The following is a 26,547-nucleotide window of genomic DNA, read 5'->3' on the forward strand; positions in this document are numbered from 1 at the left end:
AAATAACTGAAACTGTGCAACTGTAACCCATAATATTGTTTGAAATTTGCTCTCTAGCTAGTTGTTAAATTGCAGTTGAAAAGGTATATATGTTATATTCTACAATGAAAAAATATGATTAAAGCAAAAAAGAAAAAAGAGAGAAAGAAAGAGAGAGATGCTTGAGAGCCGACACAGACCCAGATGCTCTCTGACACTCAAAGATGCTTGGAGATGTGGACAAAAGGACATTTGGAGATGTTAAGCTAAGACATGAAGCCCAGAGTTTGCCCTGGAGAAGCTAAGAGAGGGCCCCCCAGATGCTTAGAGAGAAACATCCTAGGAGAAAGAACAAGGATGCACAGGAGCTGAGAGAGAGGAACCAAGACAGATACCCAGAGACATTTTGGAGAAAGCCATTTTGAAGCACAACCTGGAACAAAGGACAACCAGTGCCTTCCCAGCTGACAGAGGTGTTCTGGATGCCATCAGCTGTTCTTCAGTGAAGGTATCCTCTTGTGGATGCCTTAGTTTGTACACTTTTATGGCCTTAGAACTGTAAATTTGTAACCCAATATGTTCTAGTTTGCTAATGCTGCAGAATGCAAAACACCAGAGATGGATTGGCTTTTATAAAAAGGGGGTTTATTTGGCTACACAGTTACAGTCTTAGGGCCATAAAGTGTCCAAGGTAACACGTCAGCAATCAGGTACCTTCACTGGAGGATGGCCAATGGCATCCGGAAAACCTCTGTTAGCTGGGAAGCCACGTGGCTGGCATCTGCTCCAAAGTTCTGGTGTCAAAATGGCTTTCTCCCAGGACGTTCCTCTTCAGCAAGCTTGCTCCTCTTCAAAATGTCACTCACAGCTGCACTGAGTTCCTTCTCTTTGAGTCAGCTCATTTATATGGCTCCACCGATCAAGGCCCACCCTGAATGGGCGGGGCCATGCCTCCATGAGAGTATCCCACCAGAGTCACCACCCAGAGCTGGGTGGGGCACATTCCAGGCAAATCTAATCAGCACCAAAATTTCTGCCCCACAAGACTACATCAAAGATAATGGCTTTTGGGGGACACAATACATTCAAACTGGCACACAATAAATCCCCTTTTTAAAGCCAATCCATTTTGGTATTTTGCATAATGGTAGCATTAGCAAACTGGAACATGAAGAATGATTCATGAAGAATTATCCATGAGCACTCGAGAAGAAGGTATTTCTTGCTGTTCTGTGGTACAATGTTCTGTATACATCCATTAGGTTTAAGTTGTTTATCATATTATTCAAGTTCTCTGTTTTCTTATTGATCTGTCTAGCTATTCATCTATCTATTGATGAGAGTGGTGTGTGGAAGTCTCCAACTCTTATTGTAGAGATATCTATTTCTCCCTTCAGTTTTGCCAGTGTTTGCTGCATGTGCTTTGGGGCACCCTGGTTGGGTACATAAATATTTATGCTTGCTATTTCTTCTTGGTGGATTGCCCCTTTTATTAATACATAGTGTCCTTCTTTGTCTCTTGTAACAGTTTCACATTTAAAGTCTATTTTGTTTGATATTACTATAGCTACCCCAGCTTGTTTTTGGTTACTGTTTGCATGGAATATCTTTTTCCAACCTTTCACTTACTACAACCTATTTCTGTCCTTAGGGTCTAAGTTGAATCTCTGATAGAAAGCATATAGATGGATCATACTTATTGTTATCCGTTCTGCCAATCTGTGTCTTCTGATTAGGGAGTTTAATCCATTAACATTCAATTTTATTATTGTAAAAGCAGAATTTACATCAACCATTTATCCTTCGGCTTTTATATGTCATCATATTTTTAATCCCTCTTTTTATCCTTTTAGTTACTCTTACTGATAATCTTCATTTCTACACTCTCCTCCAAACATCTTCTGTATTTTCCTTTCAGATTGCAGAACGCCCTTTTGGTATTTCTTGTAGGACAGGTCTCTTGTTGATGAACTCTCTCAGTTTCTGTTTTTCTGTGAATTTTTTAATCTCTCCCTCATTTTTGAAGGAAAATTTATCCAGATAAAGAATACTAGGATGGCAGTTTTTCTCTTTCATTACTTTAAATATATCATACCACTGTCTTCTCGTCTCCATGATTTCTGATGAGAAATCAGAACTCAATCTTATTCCTGTTCCCTTTTATGTGATGAATCACTTTTCTCTTGATGCTTTCAGGATTCTCTCTTTATCTTTGACATCTGACATTCTGGTTAGTATGAATCTTGGGGTAGGTCTATTAGGATTTATATTCTTTGGGTAACACTAGTTGGAATATTTTGGCGTTTATTTCCTCAAGTATTCCTTCTGCCCTTTTCCCCTTCTCTTCTCTCTCTGGAACACCCATGGTGTGTATTGTTTGTGTGCTTCATGATGTCATTCAATTCCCTGAGACCCTGCTCAATTTTTTTTCCATTCTTTTCTCTATCTGTTCTTCTGACTTCTTGTAAGATTTCAAATGTCCTATCTTCTAGTTTGCTGATTCTTTCTTCGGCCTGTTCAATCTGCTGTTGCATACCTCTAGTGTATTTTTAATCTCTTCTATTGTGACTTTTGTTCCCATAAGTCCTGTTATGTTTCTTTTCATACTTTGAAATTTTTCTAAAGAATTTCCCTGCTAACCTGGTGTTAATATCCTTTATCTCTTTAGTCATATTTTCCTTCATCTCCTTGAACTGATTTAGATTTGTTTGAACATCTTTGATTAGTTGCTCCAAATTCGGTGTCTCCTCTGACTTTTTAATTTGTTCCTTTGACTGGGCCATATCTTTCTGTTTTTTAGTATGGCCTGAAGTTTTTTTGCTGATATCTAGGTATCTGATTATCTTAATGAGTTTATTCTTCAGGTCAGTTTCTCTTTCTTGTCTCGGGTTTTGCTGTTGATTGGCTTTGTGTTAAGGCTCTTCTTTGACTCTTGGTTCAGCTTATTCTAGACCTTTAAAATTGCCTGTGTTTAGCTAATCAGATTTATTCAACTGTTCTACATCAGATTTTGCCCTGGGTATGGGGTACAATTTTTAAGATTGCTCTGTTTGTGCAACTGTTCTGCCCCTAGGAGAAAGCTTCCTTTCCTCTGCTCCTTCTCCAGGATCTTGACCTGTTCTGTTTGTGTTTTTCCCCCACTATAGTTGTTTGTTTGGTTTTTTACACTCTCTTTTTGTTGCCTGTAGCTGCTTTTGCTTGGGGGGTAAATTCTGGAAGGAGGGTAACCCTGAAAAGGGCTTTCCCTGTCAGTGTTTCCCAGTCATAACGGGGCCAGGGACCCATGAAAGAGGCTGCAGAACATTTCCAAACGGCCTTTGGAAGTGTTAGGAAAGACACCAGAAAGCCTTTGTTTCAGGTCTCTGAGGCCACACTTTCCTGTTTTCCCAGCAGATGGCACTCTTTGGCTAACTGTTCCCTGCAGCCCTAGGTAGGCAATGTTGTCTTTAAACCTCCTTCTACTCTGCCCTTGTCGGGGGCAGGATTGGACAATGGCTGTGGCTGTCCCTGTCCAGGGTAGGTTAAAACCATGGTTCAGAGCCAGGACCCAGCAATCTTAATTTGCTGATCAAAAGCCATGATCAGGTGGCCAGGTGGAGGGGCACTGGCCTGCCCCAGGCCGGCTGGCACGAGGGGTTAGGCTCCCGGGAACAGGTTGGGGGCTCTCGGGGGCCAAGTATCCCTCTCCTCAGCTAGCCGCCCCCTGCTGCCCGCCTACCCTCATTCTCCCGCCTGGTCAGCTTGCCCCACCATGACCCCCGGCTGCCTCCGGAGCCCAAAATGCACTTCCATCAGTAGTCAGACATTATCATCCTGCCATACATCAGATGAATTTTTCCAGGCCCTAAATCATGCTGAGCAAACATTTTAAAAAACGGAAAACTATTTGAGACATGAACAGTTGTGTGGTGTGACTCTAGTTGCTGGTGATCATAGAATTCCAGCTCACAGATTGGTGCTCTCCTCTGTCTCAGACTATTTTTCTGCCATGTTTACTAATGATGTCAGGAAAGCAAGACAAGAAGAAATAAAAATGGAAGATGTAGAACCAAATTCACTATGGTCTGATTCACTATGCATATACAGGCTGCCTTGAATTAAAAGAAGATAATATTGAGTGTCTGTTATCTACAGCCTGCCTTCTTCAAGTTTCACAGGTTGTGGAAGCATGCTGTAAGTTTTAATGAAACAGCTTCACCCATCCAACTCTTTTGGAATCCATTCTTTAGCTGATACACGAGGTTGTACAGATTTGCATAAAGTGGCTCACAATTATACCACAGAGCATTTCATGGAAGTAATTAGAAACCAGGAATTTGTATTATTACCAGCCTCCAAAATTGCAAACCTCTTGGCCAGTGATGACATGAGCATCCCTAAGGAAGAGACAATATTGAATGTACTTCTTACTTGGGTCTGTCATGATTTGAAACAGGGATGGAAAGCCCTCAGTAAACTTTTGGCTTATATTAGGCTACCTCCTCTTGCACCACAGTCCCTGGCAGACATGGAAAATAGTGCACTTTTTCAGGATGATATAGAATGTCAGAAACTCACTATGGAAGTAATTATTACCAGCAAGATGGCCCATGTTACAAAGTCCTAGAAAAACCTAGGAAACTAACTGTGGGTACATTATTTGCAGTTGGAGGAATGGATTCAACAAAAGGAACAACAAGCATTGAAAAGTATGATCTCCGCACAAATATGTGGACTCCTGTAGCAAATATGAATGGGAGGAGGCTACAGTTCAGTGTTGCAATGTTAGATGACAAACTGCATGTGGTTGGAGGAAGAGACAGACTGAAAACATTGAGCACTGTTGAGTGCTACAACCCCAAAACAAAGACTTGAAGTGGGATGCCTCCTATGTCCACAAATAGGCATGGCCTTGGTGTGGCTGTATTAGAAGGTCCCACATATGCAGTAGGAGTGCATGATGGCTAGAGCTATTTGAATGCAGTTGAAAGATGGGACACTCAGGTTCACCAGAGTAATTTTGTTGCCACTATGTCCACCCCGAAGAACACAGTAGGTGTGGCTTACTAAGTGGAAAATTGTATGCAGTTGGTGTTCATGATGGAAGTTCTTGTCTCATATCAGTAGAATGTTTTGATCCTCATACTAATAAATGGACAGTCTGTGCACAAATGTCAAAAAGGAGAGGTGGAGTAGGAGAAACTATCTGGAATGGATTGTTGCCTGCTACTGGAGGGCACAATGCTCCTGCATCCAACTTGACAACCAGACTTTCAGACTGGGTGGAGAGATATGATCCCAAAACAGATATGTGGACTGCAGTGGGATCTATGAGATCAGCAGAGATGCAGTGAGGGTCTGTTGACTTGGTGATAACTATATGCTATTGGAGGGTATGATGGACAGACTTAATACAGCGGAAACTTTTGATCTGCCCAGACAGATGAGCGGACACAGGCTGCTCCACTATACCTAGGAAGAGCTTGGGCCTGTGCTGTGACTGTAAAATTATAATTTAGTGCTTTTCTCTCTAGATGAAGATCTCCTCCTCCTGCATGAATTTAGTTCAGTTGTTCTACAATCAATGGATACATTTTTTGTAAGTTTGCAGTGCCACATTCCTGGGCACAAAGTGCCTGATCTCAAAGTGAAGATGTTAAATACAAGGAAGGAAGGAGTAAATGAAACAGGAATAAAAACTTTCATTTTCTTAGTTAAGTCAGACTACAGTCAATTGATTATGAACTTACATTCTTGATATAAAATTAGAACAAATGCACTGCTGCTGAACATAACCCAGTCATAACTGGGAATTTCATTTATTCATAGTCAGACACATTTTACTCACATTATCGAAATTTCTTTTATTACAGTGCAATCGTACCAAGTAAAATTTCTAAAGTTTTATTTTGTAACTTTTTAAATCATACATGAGTTGTCATTTTCGTTTGTTTGTTTGCTTGCTTGTTTAACCACAGCCACTATTTTAATGACATGCTAAGCTATTTAGTATTTTCAGAAACAGATGCATTTTACGTGCTCTGGTTGTGGATTTTATTTCTAAAATTGGCTTAGTGCAATGAATAAAGTAAAACATTAAAGAGTCAAAAGAATAATGACCAAATAAAACTTGACAAGATCATTCCATTATATCTAGACTCACCAAGAACTACAAGTTTATGATATTCCTAAATTCAAATTTAAAATGGTGTTTTACATTAAATTTAAGATATGCAAATTTACGTAGGAAAAGTAAATGTTATATACCCTATAATATTCTTTCACCTAACTAGTATTTAATTATAAAGATTTGTTTTCTTTATGTTATCAAAGATTTTTTTATCTTTATGTTATCAAAGATGTTTTGATTTTTATGTTTTGAATCTTGATAAAATTGCTTGGATATTCAAACAAAACAAAACAAACAAACAAACAAAAAGCTGTGACTGGTACTTGGCCATGCTCCCCCCACCCCCCGACCCCATTCTTGGGGAGGAGGGTGTCCATGTCCCTTTCTGTACCCAGCAGCCAGCCAGGGGCTTGACTTGAAGAAGCTCCCCTCAAGGGAGGGGGATGGGAACCAGCTGCCACTGTGGAAAAAGTTACTCAAAGTTTCTTTACCACAGCTTTTCTGTCTCTTCATGCCACTCTTCTCTGGATGGTGTACAGTGTTCCCCTGGCCTCCAGAGCCTCCAGAGCCTTAGAACAGTCATTTCAGATGGTTTTTGCCTGTCCACTAACTGTTTTTGGAGGAGGGGTGACTCCTATAGCAATCTACTCTGCTATCTTCCCAAGAAGTTCTCTACGTCAGAGATTCTTGATAGGAAGACTGCTTAAGAGGATGGGTAAGAGCAAACTTATATACCATAAATAAATTATTTCAAAAAGGAAGACAGCATTCAAAAACAAGGATGCTAATATGAATAAATAAGATGCTTCTCTATAAAACTGGGCATAATAAAAGGCAAAAGAGGAAAGGAGGCCTGTATAAGAAAGATAAGTGAAGAAGTGGCCCAAACATGTTTAAAAATAGTGTAAAAAAAAGGGCCTTAACCCTGATCAAGGTGGCCAAGTGATACACTTTCTGTTCCTCCCCCACACAGAACCGGTAGAAACATCTTTCTCAAAACTCCTAAAACCTATTAAAGGATTGCAGTAACAGGGCAAGTGCTAAATCAAGAAAAAAGCTACTTAAAAGTGATAGGATTTTCTGGACCCCTTGCTGGCCCCAGCTGGGTGTAGACTCAGAATGTACTCCCTGTGTGGGTCTCTGGTCTCAGTTCCAGAGGGAGCAGAGTAACCTTTATGCACATACTGGAAGTATGTATGTCTGGCCCAGTTTGTCTCCTGGTGGTCTGAAGGACTCACAGTCCCAGGAGTTGCCCTGAGTGAAGAAGGCCCCTCACTGGGCTCTCCTACAGAACTATGTGGGAGAGCAGTCAAGCAGCTGCCTGGGGCAAGACATTGCTGGCTGTAGGATATACAGTGCAATGCCCAGGACCACAAAGAAACTATGTCCTATGGTAAAGGGTTTATTTGCATCTGTGTAAAAGGGGCATTCTTAAAGCCACACGTGCATGCCTGAAAGACACATGCACAGAAAAGATCGGGGAGGCTCCTAGGCTTTAACCTGGAGCAATTCTCTAAACTCTGTAAAGATAAGCCCTAAAAGAGAGCTCTTGTACAGTTCAATCTGCAAAAACTGGGAAAGGTGATTTCTCCTTCCCCTTCCTTCTTCCCCCTCCCTCCCCCTTATCTTCCTCCTCCTTCTCCTCCTCCTTCTTCTTCTTCCTCCCCCTCCTCCTTCTTTAGCTCCTTATATTCATAGAAGCTCTGTCATATAATACAAGGTGGATACAGGCTTAAGGATCAGATATCTCAGAGTGTAAATTACAGTGATAATACATTAATATATCATAATATTTTACAAACAAAAGATTACAAAATATACAAAGAAACAAGAAGCAATGGCCCATGCAAAGAAGATCAAAACCTTAGAAACAACCAAGGAGGAGGACCATACCTGGGACATACCAGGCAAAGACTTTTTAAAATGGTCCTAAATATGCTGAAAGAGCTACAGGAAAACATGAACAAACAACTAAAGGAAATTAGGAAAGCAATAGATGAACACAAAAAGCATAACAATACAGAGATGGAAATTATGAAAAGGAACCAAACAAAGCTGAAAACCACAGTAAGAGAAATTTAAAATTCCCTATAGGGGTTCGACAGCAGGCTGGATCTAGTAGAAGAAAAAACCAGTAAATCTGAAGATAAGACAATTAAAATCATCCTATATGAGAAGCAGCAGGAAGAAAGAATGAAGAAAAGTGAACAGAGCCCAAGGAACCTGTGGACATCATCAAGGACATCAATATACACATTGTGAGAGTCCCAGAATGAGAAGAAAGAAAGGGGCAGAGAGAATATTCAAAGAAATAATGGCAGAAAACTTCCCAAGTTTAATGAAAGACATGAATATAGAATACATATCCAAGACATTCAATGAACTCACACCATGGCATATTATAATGAAACTGTTGAATGCCAAAAACAGAGAATTCTGAAAGTTTTGAGAGAGAAGCAACATGTCATGTACAAGGGAGCCTCAGTAAGATAAGTTCTGATTTCTCATCAGAAACCATGGAGGCAAGAAGGCAATGGGATGACATAAAGTGGTGAAATTAAAAAAAAAAAAAAAATGCCCAGCAAGAATTCTATATCCAGCAAAATTGTCAAAAATGAGGGAGAGATTAATGCATTCCCAGATAAAGAAAAGCTGAGGGAGTTCATCACCACTAGCATAGCCCTACAAGAGTTTCTAATGAGAGTTCTGCAGGTTGAGAGGGAAGGACAAAATATAGTAGATTGAAGCCACATAAAGGAATGCAAATCTCCTTGAAGGATAATGCCAGGAGTAGATATAAATGCCATTTTTATTGTATTTTTTGGTTTTTAACTCCACTCTTTACTTCCTACAGGGTCTAAAAGGCAAATGATAAATCACTGGTTTTTGACTCATAATGTATAAACATGTAATTTATGACAAGAATTACATATAGGTGGGGGGATGGAGGGGTAGAGGAACATAGTTTGTGTTATACTATTGAAGTTAAGTTGGTATCAAAGCCGATGAGATTGTTACACATTTAGGATGTTAAAGTTAAGCCCCATGGTAATGATGAAGGAAATATCAGGGAATATGCAAGCTGTTAGAGACAAAAATAAAAGTTCAGGTTGCCAAGGGTGTGGGCAGAGGAAATGGAAGTTATTACAAAATGGTTGTAGGGTCTCTGTTTGGGGGGTTAGGAAATTCTAGTAATGGAAGGTGGAGAGGGTACCACAACACTGTGAACGTGATTAATCCCACTGAATGGTATGCTTGGGAGTGGTTGAGATGGGAACGTTTATGTTGTATATACGTTCCCCCCCACACACACAAAAAGAGCATCTAAAGTGAGAATGAAAATTAAAGGCAATACATAATCCTGGATGGGATTGACCAAGGGAGGAGAGAAGTCTGAAAAAGACATTATTGGGATATTTAAGAAATTGGAATATAGACTCTGTGCTGGTTTGGATATATTATGTCCCTCAAAACACCATGTTTTTTAATGCAATCTTGTGGGGGCAGACGTATTAGTGTTGATTAGGTTGGAATCTTTGGGTTAGGTTGTTTCCATGGAGATGTGACCCACCCAACTGTGGATAATATCTTTGATTAGATTATTTCCATGGAGGTGTGGCCCTGCCCATTCAGCGTGGGTCTTGATTTAGTCATTGGAGTCCTACACAAGAGCTCAGACAGAAGGAGCTTGCTGCTGCAGCTAAGAGAGACATTTTGGAGATGGCCATTGAAAGCAGACTTTTGCTAGCCCAGAGTTTGCTCCAGATAAGCTAAGAAAATGCCCCCAGATGCCTAGAGAGAAACGTCCTGGGAGAAAGACATTTTGAAACCAGAACCCTGAAGCAGATGCTAGCCATATGCCTATGCCTTCCCAGCTGACAGAAGTTTTCCAGATGCCATTGGTGTTCTTCAGTAAAAGTACCTTATTGTTGATGCCTTTGTTTGGACACTTTTATGGCCTTAGGACTACAACTTTGTAACCAAATAAACCCCCTTTATAAAAGCAATCCATTTCTGGTGTTTTGCATAAGGGCAGCATTAGGAAACCAGAACAGATTTTGGTACCAGAGAAGGGAGGTGCTGGTGCTGCTGTGCTTGCAAATACCAAACATGTTGGAACAACTTTTTAAATGGATAAGGGGAAGATTCTGGAAGAACTGGGAGGAGCTTGACAGAAAATGCCTGGATAGCTTTGAAGAGACTGTTGGTAGAAATATGGACTCTAAAGATAGCTCTGATGAGGCCTTGGACAGAAATGTTGAATGTGTCATTGCAAACTGGAAGGAAGGCAACCCTTGTTTTAAAGTGGCAGAGAATTTGGCAAAATTTTTTCCTGGTGTCAGATGGAAGGCATAATTTGAAAGCAACGAGCTGGGATACTTAGCTGAGGAGATCTCCAGACTACGTGTGGAGGATGTAGCCTGGCTTCTCCTTGCAGCTTATAGTAAAATGCGACAGAACAGAGATAAACTGAGAAATGAACTCTTGGATACAAAGAAATCAGAAACTGATAGTTTGGAAAATTCCGAGCTTCCTGAAAGTGAGACCCCAGAGACTACATCCCCACGTGAGGATTTAACCAAACATGGAAACTGATTGCCATTTCAGTACAAGTCAGGATTGGAGATGGAGTTATCTAGAAAGGATTTGTGGAAAGTCCTATTGTCTGATGGTTTTGACCCCTGTAAACTGCATGCTAAGCCTACAGAATTTTTGCAAGAACCACTGAACCAGTCTAGACTGGAGGGGACAGAGAAGGAACAAATTGAAGGAAAAATCTCTTCAGGGACACAATCATGGAAATTGAGGTCTGAAGTCAAGAGGTCTTGGGCAGGGAGAGCAGAGCATCCCTTGCACGTAGAAAGGGTGCATTTGCCTCGGAGGCAGAAGGTGGGCCTTCCACCTTAACGCTCAGGAAGATTGCTGCCACCCCAGGCTTCAGAGAAGGTGGAGTACATTCCCTGGGGATTGGGAAGAGTCTGGCCACCACCCCACTGTTCTAAAAGGGTTGAGCATGTGCCCCAGAGGTGAAAGAGGGTCAGGGTGCCATCCTCATGTTTGAGGAGGGTGGAGCCAAGAAGATGGTCTCCCCAATGCGTGGATATGTTGGCGCACTCACCCAAGTGTTTGGAGAGAAAAGGGTTGCCGCAAAGACCTTAGGAAGGGTTGGACTCCTGCTCTCTCAAGCTCCAAAGATAAAACGTCAACTTATAAATGACTCTCAGACTTTGAAATCTAATGAAGTTTGCCCTGCAGATTTTAAGAATTGTTTTGTTCCCTTGAACCCTGTTTTCCTTTCAGTTTCTCCCTATGGCAATGGGAATGTTTATCCTATGACTGTCCCTCCTCAGATAATTTGTTCCAAGTTTCACATATCCACAGCTAGAGGGGAATTTTGTATCAGGACAGACCATGCCTGTAGCTGATTTTGATGAGATCTTGTATTTACCTATTGTCACTGAAATGATTTAAGTTTTTGTGATCTTGTGATGGGATGAATGTATTTTGTATATGGAAAGATCATGTCATTTTGGAGTCCAGGGGGTGGAATGAGCTGGTTTGGATGTATTATGTCCCCCAAAATGCCATGTTCTTTAATGCAATCTTGTGGGGTCAGACGTATTAGTGTTGATTAGGTTGGACTCTTTGGATTAGGTTGTTTCCATGGAGATGTGACCATCCAACTGTGGGTAATACCCTTTGATTAGATTATTTCGAATCCATTTCTGGTGTTTTGCATAATGGCAGCATTAGCAAACCGGAACAGACTGTAAGATTTATATCAATGTCAAATTTCTTGAACTTGATTACTGTACTTAATGTGAATACATAAATGAAAATCCTTGTTCTTACAAAAAGTACATGGCAATAATAAGTGCTCAAGGATTATGAAGTATACAAACCTACACTCCTGTGTTCAGGATAGATATATAGATAGCTGGATTGACAGATTGATGGATAGAATTATGTGGCAAAGGTGGCAAAATACTAAAATTGGTGGATCTGGGTATCTGAGGGGGAATAGGGGTATGTTGAAATTCTCTGTATGGAGTGTGTATTATTTTTATAACTGTTTTACAAGTTTGAAAGTATTTCAAAATAAAAATTTTTAATTTTAAAAAGTTAATGAAGTAAAAAATAATAGTATAAGAAAGGCTAACCTCTCAAATGAGCTGAGGCTTATGATATAAAGCTAAGGATAGTAAAAGAGCTTGTGTTTGCAGCAAGAATAATGAAAGACTAGCACTGTTGCTTGGCATAGATGGTTCAGTATAACAGAAAACAAAACAAAGTAAACTACTCAATTCATATTTGTTGCTTTTTTATTAAGAAAAATAATCCCCAAACTGTAAAGAATAATGAAAAAAATATTAGTTAAGGGGAATTGGGCTTAAATAAGGTGAGGTGATAAGAATAACTAATGCCTTTAGGTGAGCACAGGTGTCCTGGCCTAAACCAATTACATCCCAAATGAAAACAGAACTTGCTAATGTGAAATAAGCATGTTTGATGGTAAAGCTAATAATTTGGGAAAACAGATGAATTATAGAAACTGGGGAAGAAGAAAAGACTGTCAGAATTCCACAGAAATGATTGGGAGTAGGGTAGGACTTCAAGAATCTATTGATTAATAAGCTTAATGGTGATTCCTGGCAAAATGTGGAACAAACCACGGACAGATGGCTTATGAACATGTGGAAAGGCAATGGTCACATGGAATTTGAATAGTTTCACTAAAAACAAATCATGTGGAGGTGGGCAAGATGGCAGCATAGAGAGGTATGGAATTTAGTTAGGCCCCTAGAACAACTAGTAAATAACCAGAAACAACTAGAAAATGGTCTTGAACAACTGCTGTGGGGACATCTATGACTGGACAACATCATACAACAGTTAGGAATGGGTGGAACAGCTGAGATCACAGCATAGAACTGTAAGTAAAGCTCCCCAAACTGCGGAGCTGGTGCCCCTCCCCCACCAGCATGGCAGGCTGAGTTGCAAATACAAAATGGGGAAACCCAATTGATGATAGTAAGTATACGACTATATAGGGATTTAATTGAATGCAAATGAATTATCTATCCAGATGATTAATGTAGAGTTATGCTGCATTATCAGAAAATAGGCTATTCAGGAGAAGGAAATCAAAAGTCCCCATTTCAAACCAAATCTGGAACAGTCTTGCTCACAGAATCACATCTAGAACACTGAGTTTTGTACTGGACATTGAATTTTAAGAATAATCTCAACAAAATGTTGAGATCTGAAAGATTTGAACCTGCATTATATGCAATATATGACTAAATAAATAATGGTTCATACCAAAAAGAGAAGACCTAGGAGGTTAGAGACCGTATGTCTCAGATTTTTAAAATGACAATCCTAATATAAAATATTATTCCCATTGTCTTAATACTGTGTAGAAATACCACAAAAATCCCAGTTTTTCAGCTGCTTTAGTGTTACAGTCCAATGTGGGGTGGGGAAGGGAGGATACATAGAAACAATTCTAATATAATATGGTTAAAGTGGTTGAATTGCTACCTTTGTGGTATTTTAGAGCACAGCATAGAAACATTGAAGCTATACCTATATATCTAAATCTATATCATCTATATCTGTACCTAACCCCTAGGATGAGATTTCCTGGATGAGGTGACAGCAGTTCAATCTTATAGGAGAAGGAGTTTTAGCCAGGTAAAAGGCAGTAGAGGAGGTGGGGAAAGGAAGGAGGATCCTCTATGCAGAGAGGGAAGTGTGGGCAACAAACAGCATGGTATTTTTATTTTTTTATTTTAAAATTACTTTATTTATCAAATTAAAAAAAAATTTCCAAACAAAACAAAACAAAGCAATGGGAAAAACAAATATCCTGAAATAACTTCATTCCTTTCAACATACTCCTACCATTCCAAAAGAAAATTAATGAACCATGGTATTTTTAGATCTAGTAGCAGTTCTGTATGTATGGATGCCACATGTGTGGCAGGTAGTAGGAAAAGGGAAATGCTAGGATTGTATAGAAGACTGGTTATACCTTCAGGAAAAAAATCAGTTTTCTTGATCAATTCTGAGTGCTCTGAGATAAGAGTTTCTGGATCTAGAAAGCTGATAGCTCTTAAATTATGTTTTCACCCTTTGTGGACCTGCCTGGGTAGTCAATTATCTTCTTTCCTCTTGCTCAAGTATCTAATTTGAAACACTCAGATTTCTAGTTTTGACTCAAACTGAGCTGTTTTTTTTTTTAAATAGTTCTACTGTATTATTATTATTACAAGGTTTCTGCATAATCTTTCAAGAAGTCAGATAGTGTAAGAGCATTCAAACTCAGTGAGAAGATGGGTTTACTGGCTAGATGTGCTGCTTTCTAGTTTGTGCAAGTTACTCAACATCGCAGAACTTCAGTTTCCTAAGGTGTTAATAAATGTATGAAGTATTGACTCAAAAAGGCTTCGTTGCATCACTTCAGAGGTGCCATTATCAGCTAGATGGTGCTTCCTCTCCAGAGATCTCAGTCCCAGCTCCATGGAGTTTGGGAGTAGGGGTTCTGTCTCCTCTAGGCTTCCTAGGCACTAGCACTAGCCAAACAATTTCTTCCCATCATTGATCTGAGTCCCAACATTGCAGGACCCCTCCACCAATTTTCTGGGTTCTAATAATCCCAATTTCTTCCTTTTGCTCCCACAGACTTACAAGTGTGTTCATAAAAATTATCATAGCAGGCCAGACTTTTATCTTTCAAAAGGCCTGCTTACAAGGTTGACCTTTCACTGGCTTCTGGGAACTTGGATTTCAGGAGGGTTCCAACTATTCTTGGAACTGATTATTGTGGCTCACTGTGCCTAAACTTGCAAACAATATGGTTTATGTGAACAACTGCTTTTCTTCAGGGACTCTGGAATTTGTGAACATGCCAGGCAGAGGTTGCACACGTGATCAGCCCCCAGTAAAAACCCTGGGCACCGAGTCTCTAATGAGCTTCTCTGGTTGGCAGTGTTACATGAACACCTTGTTACAACTCATTGCTGGGGGAATTAAACACAACCAGTGTTGACTCCTGACTCAACTGAGAGAGGACCCTTACAAGCTTGCACGTAGTTTCCTCCAGACTTCCCATGAATTTTTTCCCTTTGATAATTTTTCCTTATATCATTTCACTTTCATAGCCATGATTACAACTATATGCTGAATCCTGTAAGTCCTCTGAATGAATCATTGAATGTGGAGGTGGTCTTGGGGACCCCCCAAACAGTGTGGTACCTGCTTCTTGCAGATAAACTTTCTTATCTTTGTGTGTCCTTTTTGCCTCCTTAGTTCTCCAATATCTGTTTAAGAATGTCGCTATATTAAATTCTCTATTTAAAATAACTGGCATGATTTCTGTTTTCCTGACTCTTCTCTGACTTATATAGCCAGACAGCCAGTCAGTACAGGCAAACTGTCAATTCCTTTTGCTCATCTGACTATTATCAGAAACATGTGCAATAGCACTAATTTTTGTTGTTAACTCATTCCTGATTAATTCAGTCAAAGATGGTGTTCTAACCAAACATCTCACAAAGATAATCCCTGTATAAAATCATTGAGCATGCTGGAAATATTGTTTCTCTTTATCAAAAAGGTTTCATTAATGAAATTATGTTAACTTTAAAAACTTGTTTTATTTCAGGAAAAAATGTAAGTGATGTTTAGGTAAAGGTCTTGTTCTATGGCTAAAATCCATTCTATATTTGTTCTGACTACAGAATTGGTTAAAAACAATATCATCACTAAAAGCCATCTGTATCTACCTGAAGCCTTTTTGGTTCTGTTCAATCTATATTCATGGTTCTAAAGAATGAACAAGAAGTAAACAAAGTGTGATTCTAACTGGAAGACAACTGGGAAGATTTCATTTAGAAATATCATATAAAGGGAGCAGTATAAAAAAGAAATCAAATACACATACACACTTACAATGTTTTATTATGGAAAATTTTAAACATACCCTAAAAATTAGATATAACCACATTATGAACTCCCCATGTACCCATCATCCAGTTTTAATAATTATCAACATATGATCAATCTTGTTTCATCTACTCTACACTCCACCCTCACTGGGTTATTTGAAAGCAATTAATAGACATCATATTTCATCTGTGATACTTTAGAAGGAATCTCTGAGAGATAGACTCTTTAACATAAGTACACCTACAAATTTTTTAAATTAATTATCATCTAATATCCAGTCAGTTTTCAAATTTCCCAATCTCATATGTCTTTTTATTTTGGTTTGTTCAAAACAAAATCCAAACAAGGTCATCTTAAATCTTTTCAATCTACAACAGTCCCCCTTTCATCCTTTATTGATTGACATTTATTTGTTGAAGAAACTGAGTCATTTGTTCTACAGAATTTCTCACATTCTGGATTTGGCAGATTGCTTCCCCTTTGGTGTCATTTAGCATGTTCTTCTATCCCTTGTATTTCCTGTAAACTGGTGGACTGATATAAAAGCTTGACCAGATCCAGATTCAATTTTTTTACAAGAATATTTCATAAGTGTGTCAAATATTTTTTTAATAGCACAATTGGTTTGGATAGTAAGACACTGCTTCCCACAAGTCTCTGCTGCTAAGTTTTAATTCACTACCAATACTTTAATATTCCACAGACACAGACTTTGTAATCCCCAATTTATGGACCCACTGTCATCTACTGAAACTGAACCAGAATTCATTATCACCTTTAAGTTTTGACATAATATTCTTTCCTTTGTTGAGAAGTCAAATGAGTATCATAGACTGTCTATTACTGATTCCTTTATTTACCTTTTTTTCCTACTGGGAAACCATTCAATTGGGTGACCCAATTCAGTAGGTATTTTCATGTGTCTAGGAAGAATTGTGTAAGAAAATATTTGGTACATTTAATGAAAGAAACCTTTTATTAAGTACACAAGTAAATCACGTATTGTACTGAAAACTAAGTTTGACAGACTATCAGTAGTTTGGAATAGAACTTAGTAGGGAGTGGTAGTGTAATCTCCATGGTTTTTGAGCAGGGGAGTAATATGCTGAAAATGTGCTTTAAAGGAATACATTATGGAAAATATTTAAGATTTAAGGCAAGAAGAGATTGTGTCTTTGAAAGTAATGTGACATACAATTGTCTGGAGGCAGTTACAGGATCACCTCAATCAACAAGTACCTCATGTGTTGTACTGAAACCTGTTTGATAAACCCTGTGGCTCGTGATTTCAATTTACTCCACAAAGCATCTAGTAAGAGATGACATGACAGACTTAATACACATAGCAGCTGGAATGTTTCTTTAAATGTAAATCAGATCACGCCACCATCATGCCTTCAATCTCCAGTGACTTCTTCACACTTAGAATAAAATCCTAAATTGGTACCATGGCCTCCCAGGAAACCCTCACTACCTCTCTGACTTCATTTCCTACCATTCTCCTCCTTACTCACTGTGCTGGAAACCCTTTCTTCTTCCTAGAACAGAGCACCCTATAGTTCCTGCCCAGGGCCTTTGTGCTTGCTGTTCCTACATTTAAAGGTCCTCCCCGCCCCACCCCCCAAATATTCAATAGTTCACTTCCTTACTTCAAAGTCCCCTTCGCTCAGTATCATCTGCTCAGAGGTCCTCCCTGACCACCCCATATAAAATAGCACCTCTTGCCACCTCTCTCCATCTCCTCTCCCTGCTTTACTTTTTTTCCATAGCACATGTAATTACCTGATATCATATTATATACTAATTAATTTTCTCTCCCTCTCCTAGAATAAATCCTTCATATGGCAAAGACTTTTGTTCACTTCTGTATGTCCAGTACCTAGAACAATGTCTGGCATATAGTAGGTGCCCAATAAATACTTGTTGAGTACATTAAAGCAATGATGTCATTTACTCCTAACAATCTTAGGAAGTAGGTAATACTACTATCCTCACTTTACAAATGAGGAAAGTATGATGGACAGAGATTGAATAAGGACCTGGGATGGGAACAAACAGTGGAAACGTCTGGATTTGATGACTGACTAGTTCCTCATATGGGTGAATCAAAACAAAGTTGTCTCATTTGCATGGAATAAGGGAAAACCAAACCATACAGAAACACCAGCTAAAATGTTGGCCACGCAGGTATAAGGCGGACAGAACCACTGTTCTCTTTACAAACGGAGTCCCTTCCCTAACGATGGGACCTTATGTTTTCTTCAAAACAACCCCGTGGGGTAGGCGCGGCAGTAATTATATTAGACAAGGATTAACCCATTTGGACTCTGACGACCGGGCTTCGCATCCAGGAGCAATGGCCTGTCTGGATCAGCACTCACTGGTTTGGACAGTTACTTAATTGACAATCACACCTTCGGATTCCTCTGGCCCCTGGACTGGGCTCCCGTGTCGCAAGAAAATCGTGACAGTGGGCGAATCCCGGGAAGAGTTCCAGCTCGAAAGGCGGGATGAGCTGCCACTATGAGCATTACATAATGGTGCCCGAGCCGGCGGCCTGAGGGAGAGGTCCGTCAGGGGAGAAAGGCGTGTCCTGCCGGCACTATGCCTCCACTGATTGGCCGATAGGATGACGAGAATGCTTACAATAGGCCCATCTGCAGTGGGAGCGTGCGTCAGCTTTGGGTAATCGCGGGAATGAAGAAAGGGCGTGTCTGGACTCTCAGGCTGCCTTCCGATTGGCTGGAAGTAGCCGGAATCAGGACCGACCCGGGCCTGAGGAGGGCGGTGCCACAGGCCTGATTCCGGAGGTGGCAACCGGCTTTAGTGGGACTGTCATGGCAGCTCGGATTGGTCAGAGGGTATTAAGGAAGGTGGTCTCGGGATGCTGTCCGAAGTCGGGGGCAGGGGCAGCGGCCGGAGCCTCGGCTCCAGCGCACGAAGGTGCGCGTAACGTCAGGTAATAAACAAGCGGGGTGCCCGGAAGGTAGTCGTTTTCCTTTGGGGCCTGCTGAGTGGGGGGTCGGAGGACTTCCGGGGCGTTTTGGCGTCTTTGGAGAGGAAGGGTCTCCGCGTAGGGTATTTTAGAGACTCCTTGGGCTGGAGGCTCGCCTGCCTGGGCCGCCCTTTCTGCGTTTGCGGCTCCCCGCCGTCGCGAGAGGCGGTGAATCATCGGCAAGGCGACTTTGGAAGCAGCTGATAAAGTAACTCTGCCGCCGGTGCCTTTGGGCTTTTCCGGTCTCCGCCCCGGCTGCCTGTTGCTGCTGCTGTCGAAGTTTTTGCGCCGACTTTTTACTGGGCGATTGCATGTGTGGAAGTTTGTGGTCTGGTAATGAGCCCCCTCCTTCCCGCCTCTCCTTGCATGCCAGATGGTCAGGTGTGCTTTCCCAGTTCCTGGTGGTGTTCCTTGCCCCGCATTTGCTGTTTCTAAAACTAAACGTAGCCGATGTAAGGGGACCTGGAGTTTTTCCATTCGGTTTTTTAGAGGTCCTGTAACCTTGAACCAGAGTCTGCCATCGATTTTCCTGGTTAGTTTCTCTTGCTGGTGTGGGGGTTGGGGATGGAGGTGGAGACAAAAAGGATTCCTCGTATTTCCACCCCTTAGTTTCCTTTTACTAATGAGATTATAATATGTTATTCTCTAAAATTGTTTAAAGTTACTGCTTAAAATGAATTCAGTTGTAAATAAACAGTACGAGGTAGGGGGGAGAGCACAAATTTGTTAGATCCTCAAGACATTGAGGATCAAACAGTTTTTTAACTTACCGGCAACCTTTTAGACAAATGATGGTGGAAAGTGAAATAAAATCGTTTCATATCGTTTACTCCCGCTTTAGGAAGTAACCTCAAAAAAGTAGTCCCAAGTAGAATATAACCTCTTCATACTTTAGAGCTGCTTGTATTACTCTTATAGAATGTAGACTTGCAAAACAAAACAAAACAAAAAACCCAACAAAAAACGGTTACTTTGAAAGGGAAATACAGTTGCTTTAGTGGTCAAATTAAGGCCTAACTTCCAGATAAGTATCTACCGTTTGTTTATCCTAATGAAGAGGGATGGAGTATATAAGTTTCTTGCAAGACAGAAAAACAACTGTCTTCCATCTCGTTCAATACTGCTGTATGGTCTAACTTTATATATGTAAGCTTCCTTATATAGCAGTTGAAGACATATTCCTGGTAGTGTGTGAAAATAGATGTGCTGTCCAGGCAATTGTAATCATAACATGCAAATTGATCAGAAAAACTATTCGCTTGCTTTAAACAGATATTTCCTTTGGTTTTGTAATTAGATTGTGTAAGGGTTTCTTTTTGGGAATCAGGAGGAAGACAATATACAGACCTGGTACAAAATTCAAAAGCATACACAGTGAAAGGTAAGCTTCCTAATCACCCAGTCACCTCTCCGAAGCAAGGGTGGTACCTTTTTTTTAAATCAATGTTTATCTAAGAGAAATTGCCTTTTCTGATATTGATTTATCAGAAAATTATTAATAATTGTGCACAGTATCTGCCACATAATTGGCTTTCAGTAATAGATGATATCTATAGGATACAAACAGTAGAAAAAATAAGTAAAACTGTTAGTTTAGTTAAAGATGTCTACAGAAGGTCTTAGAAGGGAAATGGGTGAGGCATTTTGCATACCAAATTTGGTGTGTAATCACTCTAACAGAGATCCTAAATTTTTTTGTGTGACTTCGTTTTTAAAAGAGAAGTTAAATTAATCACCTAGTTTTGTCACACTACTATGCTTCATTTAGAGTAACTGGTTCATTTTTTTTTTAATAATTCAATTTTATTGAGATATAGTCACATACCATACAGTCATACAAAGCATACAGTCAGTTGTTCACAATACCAACATATAGTTGTGCGTTCATCACCAAAATTAATTTTTGAACATTTTCATTACCACACACACAAAAGTAATAATAATGAAAATTAAAGTGAAAAAGAACAAAGTAAAAAAGATCACTGGGTGCTTTTTTTTTTTTTTGCCCCCATTTTTCTACTCATCCATCCATACACTGCACAAAGGGGAGTGTGATCTACATGGCTTTCCCAATCATATTGTCACCTCTCATAAGCTACATTTTTATACAATCTTCTTCAAGATTCAGGGGTTCTGGGTTGTAGTTTGATAGTTTCAGATATTTACTGCTAGCTGTTCCAATTCATTAGAACCTAAAAAGGGTTGTCTATATTGTACCTAAGAGTGCCCACCAGAGTGACCTCTCGGTTCCTTTTGGAATCTCGCAGCCACTGAAACTTATTTCATTTCATTTCACATCCCCCTTTTGGTCAAGATGTTCTCCATTCATGATGCTGGATCCAGATTCCTCCCTGGAAGTCATTTTCCACATTGCCAGGGGTATTTACAACTCTGGGTGTCGGTTCCCACATAGTGGGGAGAGCAGTGATTTCATCTGCCAATTTGGCTTAGCTAGAGAGAGAGGGCCACATCTGAGCAACAAAGAGGCATTCAGGAGGAGACACGCACAATTATAAGCAGGCATAGCCTCTCCTTGGCAGTAACACTCTTCCCAAGGGCAAGTCCTGTGATTAAGGGCTCAGCCCATCAACGCACCAGTCCCCAATGTCTGAGCAGATCACCATCCATCGAGGTGGGGAGGCCCAACACCCCATGCATTCTCCCCCAGCAATGTTCACATTAGTGGTAGCATATAATATGTCTCTGTTTGTGCCTGGCTTATTTCGCTCAGCATTATGTCTTCAGGGTTCATCCAAGTTGTCATATGTTTCACGACATCGTTCCTTCTTACTGCTGCATAGTATTCCATTGTGCATATATACCACATTTTATTTATCCACTCATCTGTTGAAGGACATTTGAGTTGTTTCCATCTCTTGGCAATTGTGAATAATGCTGCTGTGAACATTGGCATGCAGATATCTGTTCGTGTCACTGCTTTTAGATCTTCCGGGTATATACCGGGAAGTGCAGTTGCTGGATCAAAGGGTATCTCTACATCTAGTTTTCTAAGGAACTGCCAGCCTGTCTTCCAAAGTGGCTGAACCATTATACAGTCCCACCAAAAATGAATAAGAGTTCCAATTTCTCCACATCCTCTCCAACATTTGTAGTTTCCTGTTTAATGGCAGCCATTCTAATTGGTGTGAGATGGTATCTCATTGTGGTCTTAATTTGCATCTCTCTAATCACTAGTGAAGCTGAACCTTTTTTCATGTGTTTCTTGGCCATTTGTGTATCTTCAGAGAACTGTCTTTTCATATCTTTTGCCCGTTTTGTAATTGGGCTGTCTATACTATTGTCATTGAGTTGTAGGATTTCTTTGTATATGCAAGATATCAGTCTTTTGTTAGATAAATGGTTTCCAAAAATTTTTTCCCATTGAGTTGGCTGCCTCTTCACCTTTTTGACAAATTCCTTTGAGGTACAGAAACTTCTAAGCTTGAGGAGTTCCCATTTATCTATTTTTTCCTTTGTTGCTTGTGCTTTGAGTGTAATGTCTAAGAAGTGGCCTCCTAATACAAGGTCTTGAAGATGTCTCCCTACATTATCTTCTAGGAGTTTTATGGTACTGTCTTTTATATTGAGGTCTTTGATCTACTTTGAGTTAACTTTTGTGTAGGGTGTGAGGTAGGGGTCCTCTTTCATTCTTTTGGATATGAATATTCAACTCTCCCAGTCCCATTTGTTGAAGACTCTTATGTCCCAGTTCAATAGCTTTGGGGGCCTTATCAAAGATCAGTCAGCTGTAGAGCTGGGGGTCTATCTCCGAATTCTCAGTTCAATTCCATTGCTTGATATATCTATCTTTGTGCCAGTACCGTGCTGTTTTGACTACTGTGGCTTTATAATAAGCTTCAAAGTCAGGGAGTGTAAGTCCTCCCACTTTGTTTTTCTGTTTTAGAGTGTCTTTAGCAATTCGAGGCATCTTCCCTTTCCAAATAAATTTGACAACTAGCTTTTCCAAGTTTGCAAAGTAGGTTGTTGGAATTTTGATTGGGATTGCATTGAATCTGTAGATGAGTTTGGGTAGAATTGACATCTTAATGACATTTAGCCTTCCTATCCATGAACATGGAATATTTTTCCATCTTTTAAGGTCGCCTTCTATTTCTTTTAGTAGAGTTACGTAGTTTTCTTTGTATAGGTCTTTTACATCTTTGGTTAAGTTTATTCCTAGGTACTTGATTTTTTTAGTTGCTATTGAAAATGGTATCTTTTTCTTGAGTGTCTCTTCAGTTTGTTCATTTCTAGCATACAGAAACATTACTGACTTATGTGCATTAATCTTGTATCCCACTACTTTGCTAAATTTGTTTATTAGCTTCAGTAGCTATATCGTCGATTTCTCAGGGTTTTCCAGATATAAGATCATATCATCTGCAAACAATGACAGTTTTACTTCTTCCTTTCCAGTTTGGATGCCTTTTATTTCTTTGTCTTGCCAGGTTGCCCTGGCTAGCACTTCTAGCACAGTGGTGACAGCAGGCATCCTTGACTTGTTCCTGACCTTAGAGGGAAGGCTTTCAGTCTCTCACCATTGAGTACTATGCTGGCTGTGGGTTTTTCATATATGCTCTTTATCATATTGAAGAAGTTTCCTTCAATTCCTACCTTTTGAAGTGTTTTTATCAAAAAGCGATGTTGGATTTTGTCGAATGCTTTCTCAGCATGTATTGAGATGATCATTTGATTTTTCTCTTCTGATTTGTTAATGTGTTGTATTACATTGATTGATTTTCTTATGTTGAACCATCCTTGCATGCGTGGAATGAACTCCACTTGGTCACGGTGTATGATTTTTTTAATGTGTCTTTGGATTCGATTTGCAAGTATTTTGTTGAGAATTTTTGCATCTATATTCGTTAGGGAGATTGGTCTGTAGTTTTCTTTTTTTGTGGCATCTTTGCCTGGTTTTGGTATTAGATTGATGTTAGCTTCATAAAATGTGTTAGGTAGTGTTCCATTTTCTTCAGTGTTTTTAAAGAGTTTAAGTAAGATTGGTATCAGTTCTTTTTGGAAAGTTTGGTAGAATTCCCCTGTGAAGCTATCTGGCCCTGGGCATTTATTTGTGGGAAGCTTTTTGATGACTGATTGGATCTCTTTGCTTGTGATGGGTTGGTTGAGGTCTTCTATTTCTTCTCCGGTCAGTCTAGGTTGTTCACAGGTTTCCAGGAAATTGTCCATTTCCTGTACATTATCCAGTTTGTTGGCATACAGTTGTTCATAGGTATCCTCTTATAATTTTTAAAATTTCTTCGGGATCCGCAGTAGTGTCACCTTTCTCATTCATTATTGTTTATGTGGGTCTTCTCTCTTTTTGGTTTTTGTCAGTCTAGCTAGGGGCTTGTCAATCTTGTTGATCTTCTCAAAGAACCAACTCTTGGTGTTATTTATTCTCTCTATTGTTTTTGTTGTTGTTGTTGTTCTCTCTGTCATTTATTTCTGCTTTAATCCTTGTTATTTCTTTTCTTCTGCTTGGTTTAGGATTGGTTTGCTGTTCATTTTCTAGCTTCTTCAGTTGCTCCATTAGTTTTGTGATTTTAGCTCTTTCTTCCTTTTTGATGTATGCGTTTAGTGCTATAAGCTTCCCCTTCATTACCACTTTTGCTGCATCCCATAGGTTTTGATATGTTGTGTTGTCATTTTTATTCGTTTCTACATATTTAGCAATTTCTCTTGCTATTTATTCTTTAACCCACTGATTGTTTGGGACTGTGTTAACCGCCAGGTATTTGTGAATTTTCTAAGTCTCTGATGGTTATTGACTTCTAATTGTATTCCATTGTGGTCAGAGAATGTGCTTTGAATAATTTCAGTTGTTTTAAAATTTACTGAGGCTTGTTTTATGTCCCAGCATATGGTCTATTCTGGAGAAAGTTCCATGAGCACTAGAGAAGAATGTGTATCCTGGTGATTTGGGATGTAATATTCTATGTATGTCTGTTAAATCCAATTCATTTATCCGATTGTTTAGGTTTTCAGTTTCCTTATTGGTCTTCTGTCTGGTTGATCTATCTATAGGAGAGAGTGATGTGTTGGAGTCTCCCACAATTATTGTGGAAACATCCATTGCTTCCTTTAGTTTTGCCAGTGTTTGTCTCACGCATTTGGTGGCACCATGATTGGGTGCATAAACATTTATGATTGCTATTTCTTCTTGTTGAATTGCCCTTTTTATTGGTATGTAGTGGCCTTCTTTGTCTCTTGTAACGTTCTTGCATTTAAAGTCTATTTTATCTGAGATTAATAGTGCTACTCCTGCTTTCTTCTGGCTGTAGCTTGCATGGAATATTTTTTCCCATCCTTTCACCTTCAGTTTCTTTGAGTCCCTGTGTCTAAGATCAGTCTCTTGTATGCAACATATTGATGGGTCATATTTTTTGATCCATTCTGCCAATCTATATCTTTTAATTGGGGAGTTTAAACCATTTACTTTCAGTGTTATTACTGTGAAGGCATTTCTTAAATCAGCCATCCTATCCTTTGGTTTATGTTTGTCAGATATATTTTTTCCCTCTCTCTCTTATTGTTCTTTAATGAACTAATATTGAATCTCTTCAGTACTGAACCTTTCTACATATCTCTCTCTCCTTTCTTTGTTTCTCTGTCGGTAGGGCTTTCTTTAGTATCTGAAGTAGGGCAGATCTTTTATTAACAAAATCTCTTCAACATTTGTTTGTCTGTGAAAAATTTAAGCTGTCCCTCAGATTTGAAGGAGAGCTTTGCTGGGTAAAGAATTCTTGGTTGGAATTTTTTCTCTCTCAGAATTTTAAATATGTTGTGCTACTGCCTTCTCGCCTCCATGGTGGCTGCAGAGGAGTCACTACTTAGTGTTATGTTGTTTCCTTTGTATGTGGTGAATTGCTTTTCTCTTGCTGCTTTCAGAACTTGCTCCTTCTCTTCAGTATTTGACAGTCTGATCAGAAGATGTCTGGGAGTGGGTTTATTTGGATTTATTCTACTTGGAGTTCACTGGGCATTTATCCTTTTGTATTTATGTTGTGTAGAAGGTTTGGGAAGTTTTCCTCAATAATTTCTTTGAATACTCTTTATAGACCTTTACCCTTCTCTTCCCCTTCTGGGACACCAGTGAGTCTTAAGTTTGGACGTTTTATTTTATCTATCCTATCCCTGAGATCCATTTCGATTTTTTTTTTATTTTTTCCCCATTCTTTCTTTTGTTGTTTCATTTTCTGTTCTATGGTCATCAAGGATGCTGAGTCGCTGCTCAGCTTCCTCTAATCTTGTATTATGAGTATCCAGAATCTTTTTAATTTGGTTGACAGTTTATTTCCATAAAATCATCTGTTTTTTATTTACTCTTGCAATTTTTCATATGCTTGAAAATTTTCTGTTGTTTTTGGCCTCTTGGCATTTGCTGAACTTGATAGGGTTCTTTTAGGATATGTAAGCTAATTCAAAGTCTGATCTCTAATTTGTCAGATCTACAGCTTGGTGGCATACACTTTCTCTTACTAACCAGCAGGTGGCATCTGTGAGCCACCTA

General features: G+C 39.5%; 1 protein-coding gene and 1 pseudogene across 2 annotated transcripts in view; both read left to right on the top strand.

Annotated features, from left to right (window-relative positions):
• The first annotated feature begins 3,730 nt into the window (after nt 1–3,730).
• On the top strand, nt 3,731–5,472 carry LOC119544541 (annotated as a pseudogene).
• Nucleotides 5,473–18,829: 13,357 nt separating this feature from the next.
• Nucleotides 18,830–26,547, top strand: part of COQ10B (coenzyme Q10B) — a 37,100-nt gene continuing 29,382 nt past the window's right edge. Inside the window, exon 1 of one of the 2 annotated variants that reach the window (XM_037850504.1) lies at nt 18,830–19,001. In XM_037850504.1, coding sequence (XP_037706432.1) covers nt 18,880–19,001 — 122 coding nt within the window. In that variant the 5' untranslated portion in view covers nt 18,830–18,879. Of the gene's footprint in view, nt 19,002–19,050; nt 19,570–26,547 lie in introns of those variants that run through there. The other variant, XM_037850505.1, reaches the window with a different exon arrangement.

This window comes from Choloepus didactylus, chromosome 9 (genome assembly GCF_015220235.1).
Source record: "Choloepus didactylus isolate mChoDid1 chromosome 9, mChoDid1.pri, whole genome shotgun sequence".
Classification (NCBI taxonomy): Eukaryota; Metazoa; Chordata; class Mammalia; order Pilosa; family Megalonychidae; genus Choloepus; species Choloepus didactylus.